This window comes from Herpailurus yagouaroundi, unplaced genomic scaffold (genome assembly GCF_014898765.1).
Source record: "Herpailurus yagouaroundi ecotype Mexico unplaced genomic scaffold, PumYag 142, whole genome shotgun sequence".
Taxonomy (NCBI): domain Eukaryota; kingdom Metazoa; phylum Chordata; class Mammalia; order Carnivora; family Felidae; genus Herpailurus; species Herpailurus yagouaroundi.
The window spans coordinates 38,165,517-38,178,023 of NW_024412397.1; the positions used below are offsets into that span (position 1 = coordinate 38,165,517).

The 12,507-nt window shown below is 41.0% G+C and overlaps 1 protein-coding gene across 2 annotated transcripts; it reads left to right on the forward strand.

The window, feature by feature from the left end:
* Window positions 1–333: 333 nt before the first annotated feature.
* ZNF24 (zinc finger protein 24) lies at window positions 334–11,137 on the forward strand. 2 transcript variants are annotated; one of them, XM_040479078.1, is made up of 4 exons: window positions 334–461; window positions 2,407–2,907; window positions 3,156–3,303; window positions 5,443–11,137. In XM_040479078.1, exons 2-4 carry the CDS (start codon window positions 2,488–2,490, stop codon window positions 5,979–5,981), a joined length of 1,107 nt encoding a protein of 368 aa, XP_040335012.1. In that variant the 5' UTR covers window positions 334–461; window positions 2,407–2,487; the 3' UTR covers window positions 5,982–11,137. The 2 variants fall into 2 exon arrangements, with proteins under 2 accessions (XP_040335012.1, XP_040335013.1); XM_040479079.1 differs by lacking the exon at window positions 334–461 and adding an exon at window positions 872–1,192.
* Window positions 11,138–12,507: the final 1,370 nt, after the last annotated feature.

Below are 12,507 nucleotides of genomic sequence, written 5' to 3' on the forward strand. Positions count from 1 at the left end.
AAAGTTCCTACCATGATACAGTTGTGAAAATGACAATATATGTGGTTGGTACAACGTAGTAAGCATTCATAAATACTAGCCTTTATTACTCCTTTCAGAGGGCTACTGCGAGGATCACATGAGATAGTAACTCCTGTGACAGGGGTTATGAATCCGTAAAGACTATCTTAATGGCAGAATTATCCCTTTCTTTTCCTTGTCTCTTAAACGGAACACAGAACTCTGGGCTATCCGAGGAGGGGCGCCAGGCCAAGCGCAGTCTCAAAGCGGTCATTGTCGTCGCACCGCCCCTCCCCCGCCCGGAGCCCATCTCCATGGCAACGCGGGGCTTCGCCTCTCCCCGCCTCCTGGGACCCGCAGACCGGAAGCAGTCCGTGCCGGGGGCTTCTGGGAAACGGCTTGTGAGCGGCGTTTCTGCGTCTGCTTTGGACAGCGAAGCTGCTGCGGATCCCGAGTCGGAGGTTTGCGAGAGAATGGGGGGAAGGGCGTGAGGGGGACGCTGGGCTAAGGGGCTGCAGTCCTTTTGGTAGGAGACAGAAAAGAAGCCTGGCGGGATCTTCCTCGGCTTGCCGGGAGGCGCGGACAGGCCGCTGTCTCCGTATACAGCAGTTGGGGGGCTGGTAGAGGTAGATGGAAAGCCAGATTGGGCTTTCAGTACCATCGGAGAGTCCTCCATCCCCTGTGTCCTCCGCGACCCTCGCCTTTCCCCCCTCCCCCCCCTCGGCCGGTTTTGTTCTATTTCGAGGCCTGGCGTCTCGCGGAGGGTTCTGGGACTCATTTTGGGCGGAGGTGGGAGGGGGCGGGCCTTGCGCGGGGGCTGTCGGGGCTTGTAGTTCCGCCGGACGCGGGCGGAAGTACCGTGGCCCCGACGTTGTTGGGGCAGTGTGGCCTTCGGTCATCCGAAATCCGCCGAGGCCCCGACGTTGTTGGGGCAGTGTGGCCTTCCGTCATCCGAAATCCGCCGTTGCTAGTGCGGCGAAGAGGGGCTGGGGGACGTCGGGGCGGGGTTTGCAGTGGAACTCTGCCGGAGTGAGGCGAGGAGATCACCTGGGACTCGGCTCCCCGCCCAAACACTAGGGATCGCGGGCCTGCCCACCTTGTACCTCCTTTACGGCCCAAGGGCCAGCTGCAGTAAGAGAACGTAAAAGGAAGATAAATTTCTTTTCTGTAGAATGATTGAGCCTTTGATAAGGTAGGATCCTGGAATAGGAACCAACTCATCTGTTGGCTAAACCCTATTTAGAAGGCCGCCACACTCCAGGGTACTTAATTAAACCTGTCTGCATTACTTGTCTGTGATAAGGTCTTTTGTGATAACTAGACTTGTGAGGGTTACAAGAAGTTTTTTGAAACCATTGGTTTTCAGATTCTGGCCCTCAGTAGATACATTGAGTAGCTGCGTGGTTCTTTCCTAGTATGTGTTGTAAACAATGGCATGGGCATGACTGTGCAAATACAAGGAAAGGATCAGAAATAGCACAAGACTTCCCTGAAGGTAGAAGCTGGGGAAACAGTGAGTCATCCAGTGAGCGATGATGACTCTGGGCCACTGCAAGAAGTTAAGATGTTATGAGAGTACCTTTTATTCACTGAGTTTGCTGTGATTAATGCCTGTCATTACAGATTTAAATGTAGTTCTGGGGGTGGTCAGTGGCTGAATATTTGCATTGCGTGGCATCTAGTGGTTAGTTTTTTCAGTATTGATCTGTTACTGAGCAAGTGGATATTTTTTCACATATAGTTTGAGTTCAGGGCGTTCTTAAAAAATATTTCTGAACTCTTAACCTAACCATTAAAAAATATTTTGTTAAGAAAATTTTAAGCAGATAACAGAAAAGCAGTCCCTGCTTTTGAGTTGACCTACGGGTGTCCTGAGTTGCAAAGAATGTGTTCCAGGGTCAAATGCATTTAGAAAACATTGAGTTGGACTGGTTCTTACTTGGATTCTTTTGATTAACGAAATAAGGTTTGTTAATTTAGTGGGTCACAGCTTGGCAAACTTTTTCTAAAGGGCCAGGTAGTAAATATTAGGCTTTTCAGACTATGTAGTGTTTGTTGAAACTGTTCAACTCTATCATTGTAGTGTGAACTGTCAGCAAATACATAGAATTATTTATGGACGCAAACATTTTAATTTTGTATTATTTCACGTGTCATGAAGTATTCTTGTGGTTTTTTTCAACCATGTAAAAATGTGAAAACTATTCTTAGTACAAACATTATACAAAAATAGGCAACAAGCCACGTTTGGCTGTGAGCTGTAGTTTGCCAACTTCTGGTGTAGATTATTGATTGGAATTTTTAATCTGGTAAGAAAAACAAATATCTTTTACTTCCTTTATCAGCCCATGTTCAGATTCTTAGGATATTTGGTAGTTGACGTATTTTTTTTTCCTTGTGCCTCAGGAGAGCCTGTGAAGAAAGCGGTATTTCCCTGAGGCCTGTATCCTGCCTTGATTGACTTTTCTTGAAGTATTATAAATCAGGATGTCTGCACAGTCCGTGGAAGAAGATTCAATACTTATAATCCCAACTCCAGATGAAGAGGAAAAAATACTGAGAGTGAAGTTGGAGGAGGATCCTGATGGTGAAGAGGGATCGAGCATCCCCTGGAACCATCTTCCTGATCCAGAGGTTTTCAGACAGCGATTCAGGCAGTTTGGATACCAGGATTCACCTGGGCCCCGTGAAGCTGTGAGCCAGCTTCGAGAACTTTGCCGTCTATGGCTCAGGCCAGAGACACACACAAAAGAACAAATCTTGGAGCTGGTAGTGCTGGAGCAGTTTGTTGCCATCCTGCCCAAGGAACTGCAGACCTGGGTTCGAGAGCATCATCCGGAGAACGGAGAGGAGGCAGTGACAGTGCTGGAGGATTTAGAGAGTGAGCTAGATGACCCTGGACAGCCGGTGAGTCTGCTTGTGTCACTCTCCTGGGGCAGAAGCACTGGCATAGCAGTAGGCAGGGCTGCTGAGTTCATTCCACTCAACTAAGTTAGAATTATGTGTATTCCTCCCACCCCTGCACTGCTCCCCTCTGGCTATGCTTTGTCATATAGACCACCGCACTATATGTTTTGTATGGGTTCTCTTACGTGTTTTTAATTCTGAATCTCATCAGATTCCTTCTCAGCTGAGCCAGACTTTATTTTTTCCAGGTTTCTCTCCGTCGACGAAAACGGGAAGTTCTAGTAGAGGAGATAGTATCTCAAGAAGAAGCTCAGGGATTACCAAATTCTGAGCTGGATGCTGTGGAGAACCAGCTCAAGTGGGCATCCTGGGAGCTCCATTCCTTAAGGCACTGTGGTGAGGACCAAAACTTCAAGTGGGCTAGAGGGTGAAAGGGAGTGTGGGCCTTTTGTCCAGAACTCTTTGGACAAAAGGGGATAGGGAATAATGACCTTAACCTAATTTTGTACACATAGACAGACTGTGTATACACAGTCAACAATTGATTTGTGGACCCTCAGGTCTTTTAATCTTAGACATTAACGTCATCATCCTTTTCTTCCCTTTTACCTCTTTCTTGAAGAGCTCCCCATTTCAGATTGGCATTTGCCTTATGTTGAGCCAGCATCCACCTGTAGATGAGGTCCCTCTGTTTCAGTATTGTTTACTTGCCATCTGTTTCACATCCTTTCAATCTCCTGCCTAATCCTATTGGTATAATAAGCTTAGATGAAGCCTCTTCAAATCTACCTATTCTTTTTGTAGCCACCACTGAAGTATTTTCTAAATTTTTAGCCATTTTTTTTTTCTCTAACATCCTGCCTAGAGTCTTTTTTTTCTAAGAAGCATCTTTTGTAGAAATGTATTTTGGGTAAAACTCTTCACCTTTTCTAAGTATTTATGCAAAAGTAGGCTCCATAGCTAAAATATGCTTTAAGTATAGAAGAATTAAAGAGCTCAGATTTACAATAAATCACTTAAAACTAGTCTTTGCAGTATATTGGCAGTTGACACCACATACTTAGTATACTTTGATACAACCTAGTATATTCCTAAAACTGCTGGATTCTTTTTCATATTTGTTTTTGAGATTGCTTTGGGAATCTTTCCTTGAGGTAGTTGTAGGTAACGCTGGTGTGTGCCACAGATGGAGTCTCATCAGGTTTTCTTCCCATCTGAGGGGACTCTCGAGAGGGAGAGAGAGGAGAGGGAGAGGGAGAGCGAGATCCCAGTGCTCGTGAACCAGAACTGATGGGGTGGGGCTGACGTCTGCTGAAAACCGTTAGTTTTACATGTTTCATGGGACATTGTGTCTGTAATGAAATTTGAGAACCACTATCCTTGGTCATTGGAGGTGGCATTTTCTTGGGTAGAAAATTTCTCCCCTGCCTGAATTTTAGAATAATTTTCCCTCGCTTGTAAAAAGCTTCATTTCAGCAGTCTAGTCTTTATGACGCTTGGAAACTTACTTCTGTGCCATTTGTCCCCACATAACTTTAACACTTGCTTCTCTGTTGTTCATGTCTCCAGGCCTCCCTGACCCCCTGCAACCCTTCAGTCTTTCTGTTAGTCTTCTCTCTTGACTTTATCCCTTTCTTAATCATTTATTATAGACTTGCTCACTGTTTATTTTCTAATTGTTGCTGCTCACCCTGTAGTAACTGTTTGTACTCTTACAGGCTGGAAGTTTCAGGACAGTCTTTAAATATACTGTGTTCTGCGGGTGGGTGATAGTACCTCATGTTGGTAATTAATTCAGGCTTTTGTTTCACTAGACTTATCTAACTGAGGCTTAAAAATAATAACTCACCTAAGTACCATGGCAAATACCAAGTAGGGTATTTTACAGGAAAACTTTCATTTACTAAGGGCCTGTTAAATGTAAGTGTCATGTCCTGAGTTAACAGAATACCCTCAGCTCCTATTACCCTCAGTCTCTTATTACGACATCTTCTGGGTTCTGCTCTTAGTGTAGTGTTGGCCGTGACCTGCCTTATCTTGCTCATTTCAGAAATAGTCACTTTTTGACAGATCACTTATTATTTACACCATCATGATTTGGTGTAATTTCTCCTTTTCTCAAAGCAAAAGAATATTACAAGGATTTCCCAACGGGCAATTTTTATATTTCTTATGAAATTTCATCCAGACCTAGCTGCAGCACTTTGTCTAACAATCATATAGAATCTGCCACATCTTTCTGCCCTTTGTTTTCTGATGAGTGTTGTAAAGCACACTTGCTTATGTTACTGCTTTTATTCAGATATAACATTTTAGTTCTTCATTATGGGAGCATGCCATTACCCCCTTAGGCTCAGAATCAAGTCATTTAATTTCTTTTTTTGGAGTAGGCAACCTTAACACTGGTTTTCAGGTTGCTGTTTATAGATGAATGCAAGCTCTTTACTTTTAGTTCACATTTACTAAAGTTTTCTTCATGTCTCTTCCCTCCCAGAATAGGAAATGAGTGATATTTACATTTTGTCTCTATTTCAGATGATGATGGTAGGACTGAAAATGGAGCTCTAGCTCCAAAGCAGGAGATTCCTTCAGCGGTAGAATCTCACGAAGTTCCGGGCACTCTCAATATAGGTGTTCCTCAGATTTTTAAGTATGGAGAAGCCTGTTTCCCCAAGGGCAGATTTGAAAGAAAAAGAAACCCCTCTCGAAAGAAACAACATATATGTGATGAATGTGGAAAACACTTCAGTCAGGGCTCGGCCCTCATTCTCCATCAAAGAATCCACAGCGGGGAGAAACCCTACGGATGTGTTGAATGTGGGAAAGCGTTCAGCAGAAGTTCTATCCTCGTGCAGCACCAGAGAGTCCATACTGGAGAGAAACCCTACAAATGTCTTGAATGTGGAAAAGCCTTTAGCCAGAATTCTGGGCTGATTAATCATCAGAGAATCCATACTGGGGAGAAACCTTATGAATGCGTTCAGTGTGGGAAATCTTACAGTCAGAGCTCAAATCTTTTTAGACATCAGCGAAGACACAATGCAGAAAAACTTCTGAATGTTGTGAAAGTTTAAGAAATTACAAAAAAAAATTAGCACTCAGGTCTTTTTCTTCAGAAATGAAGACAAAATTAAAAACATGAAATGATACATAATAGTTTTATTTCCCTATATAGACGGTTAGAAAATCCACTGGGAAATGTAGAAAATCTTCACCCACCATTATTTTATTTTACCGTGAAAGAAATGATATCATACCTGCCTAGAAACTGAAATTTTAAACTTAATTCAGGTGTTAATGCCTAAATCTTCCATGTGATGTTTATATTCTTATTATTTTTCCAAATAATGAACTACCTGATTCTTTGTCCCTTAAGTTTCTTTTTTAGGCAGACATTGTTTCTGTGTTGATCATTGAAATGTCTTTGCAAGGATACATTCCCTTCTACATTAAAAGGCAACGTAGGAATTATAAAATCTGAAAACCTAAACCCTTTTTTAAAAATGTACCCTTCTGCTTCCTTTTACCTAACTTGGATATGCATTCAGAAAATAGAAGATAAAGGATGACCAAAAGCCTCAAAGTAAAATGAGCCTTAAAACTCAGATGAGAAGTGATGGTGATAAAACATCAAAAGTGAATGGGACACCTAGATTGGGGAAGATAAAACAAATATCATGATCCAGGAATTGAAGTATATCAAGAATTTATCTCCATTTAATTATCTGCCTGCAGGAAAACTCAAAACACACTTACCTTGTCTGTAATTTGAAGGCATCCTGCTAATGAGAATGTTCTGTGTTATCGGTAGAAAGTGGACAGTGAACAATAAGCAGTTGTAAACTACAAGAGTAGAAATCTTAACACTAGGGAGGAATTTGTAGTGAACAGCAGTGTTGAAGGGCAAATGTAAACAGAAGGGTAATGGTCTGTCTTGGCTTTTAGAAAACAAAAGAGACTTGAAGATCTAATTTATTTTGCCTTTCTTTTGGTGAAGGACAGAAATGTCCATGACAGGTGGGCAACAAGTATCAGGTTGGCTGTTTTATTCCTTTGGTACAAAAGGGTTGCACAGCAGGCTAACAGAGCAGCCATGCATTTATTATTAAACATTTTCTACCGACGAGGCACTGTGCTAGATACTGTAACCCTACCATGGGTAGGTAGATGTTTCTTCCACTGTAAATCATCGGGGGTTTGGTCTAAAGCTGTTTCATGTGAGTGAGCTGTTTCCCTCCATCGGAGCAGTCCTGGGGGAGGTCACCTCTGAGATTCCCGGAGCCATAGTCCTCCTACCAGGGTGTTGTCTTTGGGGGAAAGGAAGACTCAGCTCAGAGAGCTGGCCAGCTCTCCAGCAATCAGAGGTGAGTCCAAGATACTCCATCATGGTTTGGAGGTTTGTGGGTCTTTTAAAAAAACTAATCAATCTCTAGTAGCATTGAGGTTGTACTTACATGTTAAGTTGAATGGATTGTTCTATTTAAAAAATAATAGGTTATTAACAACTAGTTTATTAACTATCAGAATTGATTGAACTATTTTTTTTTAATTTTAAGTCTTAACACATTTTAAAAAATGTATAAAAGTAATACATTGTAGTAGTAGGCTTATATACTCCTTGGCTGAGAATCCCAAGTACTGTGGTTTTACTGTTTAGTGGAAAACTCTGGAAGTTAAAATATAGAATATGAGAAAAGGCTTTTTTATAGTGGGCATTAATTGTGTGGAAAATGACCCATGTGAATAAAAAGATTTCATAGTTCCAGAGATTTTGGTTACATCTGGTGCTTGGATCAAATTTAAAAAATGGAAGGTGAGATTTGCATGAGCCTGTTAAAAAGCATAGTAATAAATGCAAGGCCAGCTGGTGGAAAAGTGAGGCAGAATGGAGCTTGTTTATAGATTTTCTGATAACAATTAATTATAAGAAATGTGCTTTATAGATTAAGATTTATTGAAGTATAAATATGTAGTAATGATATAATGTATTTTAAGTTATACAAGAAAATGTAGGGACTTTTGTTTGGGTCTTTTTCTCTTTGTGGCTGAGAGGAAACAAGTCAATGTCCAATAAAGCTATAAACTCCTCCGCTCTAAGATAAAATGATCTTGAGTTGATTTATTTATTTATAACTGGCTTCTTTCCAAGTAGGTTTTGAGGTGGCATATTTTTAATACTTCTGCTGAGATGACAGAATTCTTGTATCAGAGTAGGTAAGAAGGGAGCATCCTCTCAGTGGCTAGAATTTCACCCTGTTTTTTAGATCTTACCTCTTTTGCATATATAAAGAAACTTCCCTGTGGTACATTTGTCATAAATGCCAAAGATGTTTGGTATAACGTCAGAGCTTAGAAAAAGCAGTGTTAGACTTGGCAAATACAAGTTTGTCTTGCCAGCTCTGATCCCTGTGTGTTGTTTAGAAAGGATTCTGAGGCGAAGGCAAGGCTCTGTGGGGAAAATGGGCTGGACCCCAAAAGACTGGATTAGGGTGTAAGGGAAAAGGAAGCAGCAGTCTGTGTACTCGTCATCTTCTGTTAGTCCACATCCCCACTAGACAACTTGATTTAAGATGGCTATTCAGTGATTTATTATTTCGGATATTAATGTATACCCACACAGATAATCCTGGTTAGCAATTCTGGGGGCTGGCCAGCCTCTGATGAAGTGACCTGGCAGTCGCCAAGCAGCGCCATCTGTTTGGTTCTTAAAAGAGCAGTCATTGTTAATGGCACGCAGGCCGCTGATAACTGCCCAATGGCTACTGAGCATTTGCTCATTATTGCTGAATTTCCTGCTGGTTTTCTTGGAGGTTAAACTCCCCACATCCACACCCAGTTGGTATTCACTCGATCGTTGAACAGTATGTTTATCACGTTGATGTGAATTGAAGGGAGGTTTGTGTGGAAAGAATCTGCACTCCAGGCATTGGGTCAGTCGCTATGCCTCTCTCACTTAGATTTGTAGTCAAGGAAAGGGAGATTCATAGATTGTGTGACTTGCATGTGGCCAATTAGAGTTAAAACTCAAATGTAGTTCTGTGAACTTACAGGAATATATATTTTTTCACAGTGTAGTGAGTGATGGCTGTTAAACCTTGATTGATAAATCTGCTTTTTTATGGTTAACAAATTTGGAAGCTTATTAATAAACATATTCATTTGCATTTTCTACAGTACAGAAATGTTAAATGAAAAAGGACATTCCTTTTCACAGTCTACTCAGAAGGAATAATTACTTGGTTTGCTATTCTTCCGGACTTAGGCATATTTAAGCATATTTAAGCAAACGTGCTGATAGTTGACACTTGTGGTTGCTGTGTGCGGGCACTGTTGGAAGCGCTTTACCACGGATTAACTCTTAGCCCTCACAGCAGCCGTATGAGGTAGGTGCCTATCCCCATCTTAACACGTACTGCACTGAAACTTGCCTCTTCTCCCACTAGGATGTAGACCTGCTTTTTTATGGCTACATACCATTCCTCTGCATGAATATACTGGAATTTGTTTAACCAACCCCTTCCTGATGGAAAATAAGTTCTTTCCAATTTTTTAATTATGGCTAAAGGCATAGTTATTAACATTCTTACCCATGTATTTTGCTGCCTGTGTGGATATTTCTGTAGGATAAATAGCTAGAAATAGATTTCTTGGGTCAGAGAATGTGCACATTTAACATTTTGGGAAATATCACCAAAAAGATGGTACCAATTTACAACTCCATCAACTGAGTGCCTGTTTGCCTACACTTCCACCCACCCCGAATCCTTAAATACTTTTAGCATTCTGGTGGGCAGAATTTTTCTTTTTGTTAATAAGGGGGAGCATCTTTTTATGTTTATTGGCCATTTGCATTTCCCATAGTGAACTGCCTTTGCCCATTTTTCTTTTTTTAATAAGTGACTGCCATCTCATTTTATAAAACTTAAATGATACACAACTAGAAGAGCAAAGAGAGACCCTTTTTTTCCAGTGCTTCCAGTCTCATTCCACTGTCTAGTTTCATATACCTCCATCTAGTTCCCTTTCCATACATTTCCATATGAGTATACATACACATATAAATGCTATTTTTACATAAATAAGATCATGTATATGATTTTTCTGCAGCTTGCCTTTTTTTTTTTTTTTTTTTTTGGCAGGGGGGCAGGTGTGTCAGAAACAAATCCTTAGGTCTTTAAATTTCTTTAATGGTTGATTTGAATAGGATCCAGTACTATGAAAATCCCGTTATTTAACTATTCCCTTATTTAGTCTCTTGCTATTACACTGCCAAAGTAAACATCTTCTTCATACATTTTTGTGCATGTGTGTGAATTTCTTTCGGACGGAGTTGTATGAGGTGGATTATTGGGTCAAAGGATGTGCTTCCTGATAGACCCATCTTAGCCTTTCCAAAGGTCTTCATAACTTTTTATTTTCACCAAATGTATGGAAAGTGCTCATTTCCCCACATAGCCTTACCTACACTTAATAATTTTTTTTATCTGATGGGCAAAAGAAGAAAAAATCATTTTGTATTTCCCTGATTAATGGTGAGGATGAGGTTGTTTTCATAGTTTATTGGCCATTTTTATCATGGACTGTTTGTTCATATTCTTTACCTATTACAGCTTTTCTATTGGGTTATGTGTGGATATATGTTGTTGGGTCTTTTGTTGTTGTTGTTCAGCATCTCTTTCCCCATCCTCTGGTAACAGAATCCTTATTTATTGTGGGGAACCCATTCCCTGTGGCTGAGATGAGTACATGACCAGGTCTGGCCTTCCTGAGTCCTTCAGCTTCTTAGCCACAGTGATTAAAGAATGGGCATGTAACTCAAGCCAGGCTAAAGCGAGCTCTCAACAGAACTTCTGCTGGAACTCTTGGAAAGAAGGCTCTACAGGGATCCCACGAACTAAGGACCGTAAGCCTGAATTTACACCATGTGGAGAGAGTCTGAGGAGAAATTCAGAGGCTAGCAGAAAGGAATGAGAACTAAGTTCCGATGTCATTTTTCTGGAGGCCCTAGATCCAGCTGTGCCTAAAGCCTGCCCTACCTCCGAACTTTAAAGTTTTGTGAGCCAATAAAGTCCCTTTCTTGTTTAAAATAACTGAATTGGGTTTCTGTCCTGATTAACATAGGTTATTTGTATTTTCTTATTGATTTGTAGAAAAGCTTTGTAATTCTAAATTCTAGACTTAACACTTTATGCATTATATAGGTTAATAAAATTAGCATGGCCTTCCATGACTTGGCCTTTGTCAACTTCTGCCATTTGTTACTCCACTCTCTCTATACCACACATAACATTTTACATTCCAACAGTATCTAAACATTGGTGTTGGGAATGTTTGTGGATGAAAAGCTTTTTACACAGTTGTGTCTTTGGCATTTATTTTCCATCCTTTGCACAGATTTATTAACCTGGGACTCAGACTGAAGACTACACTGCCGAGTCTATGCTGTACCCACCTCCACCCATTGCTTTTGGGGCATTCCCCTCAAGCATCCCTTGTACATGACTCTTGAAGCCCCTCCCTATGACCATCATCCCCTGCCACCCCCGAACATCATTCTCTCGGGCCCTCATTTTATTGCCAGGCTTGGGGATTTGAAGTTGCTAATGGCCAAAACTTAGTTAGAATTTATATCCATTGCTTCTATGTGTGGAAACTACACATGGCAGTAGGGGAAAAAAAAAAAACAAACCATGTTGTATGTCATGTGATGAGTAGTATGGAGAAAATAAATTGGAAAAGAAAAATTCGAGGAGAGATAGGAATGATACAAAAAGCCAAGAGATTCTGGAGGACAGATGTTCCACACATGGGAACAGCAAGTGTAAAGAACTTCGTGTGGGAGCAGTCCCTGATTTGTTCAAGAAACGGCAAGTGGGTGGAGTCACTGAAGCCGAATAATGAGGTCAAGTAGGTGAAGAAGCCAGGGAATAAATGGGGTAAGGGTGGAGAGTGGGGCCACATCCTGGAAGACCTGGTTAGCTATTGGTAGGACTAGGACTTTGACTTTGAAAGATGGGAAACCATTTTGGGGCAAAGGTCCTGAGAATAGAACAAAGTGTCCAGTTACCTGTTTTTTTAAATTCTTAAAAATGTTTTTTTTCTGGTGGTTAGAAATAAAAATCACCCCAAAAGTCACCCATGAGTCCACAGTCCTATTAACATTTTAATGTTCTCTATATACCTATATAAATGATCTCTCTATACCTGTCCCCATCTATACCTATTACACCAATATTTGCAACAGGAAGAACAAATTAGAAAAGAGTAAAGTGTCTATAATTTGGTTTGTTAATGCCTTCTTTCCTCTTAACTTTGGATCCTCTGTGCTTCTGCCTGAATCTTCCACTGGATCTAAGCTGTCCTCTCACTCACTCAAGGCATGTTCCCAACAATCTTCATCTTGCATTCTTGATTTTCCTCTCCTGGATTTTTCTGACTATTATGCTTTGTTTTGTTTTTAAATCACAAACACACAAAATCTGTTAGGCCAAGATCCCAGATCTAACCTGCCTGAACAAATGCTGCAAAATCTATACTGCAAAGGCTGGGAGAGAGGAGATCCCTGAGAGATGGGAAACAAATGAAGCAAACTTGGGTTGT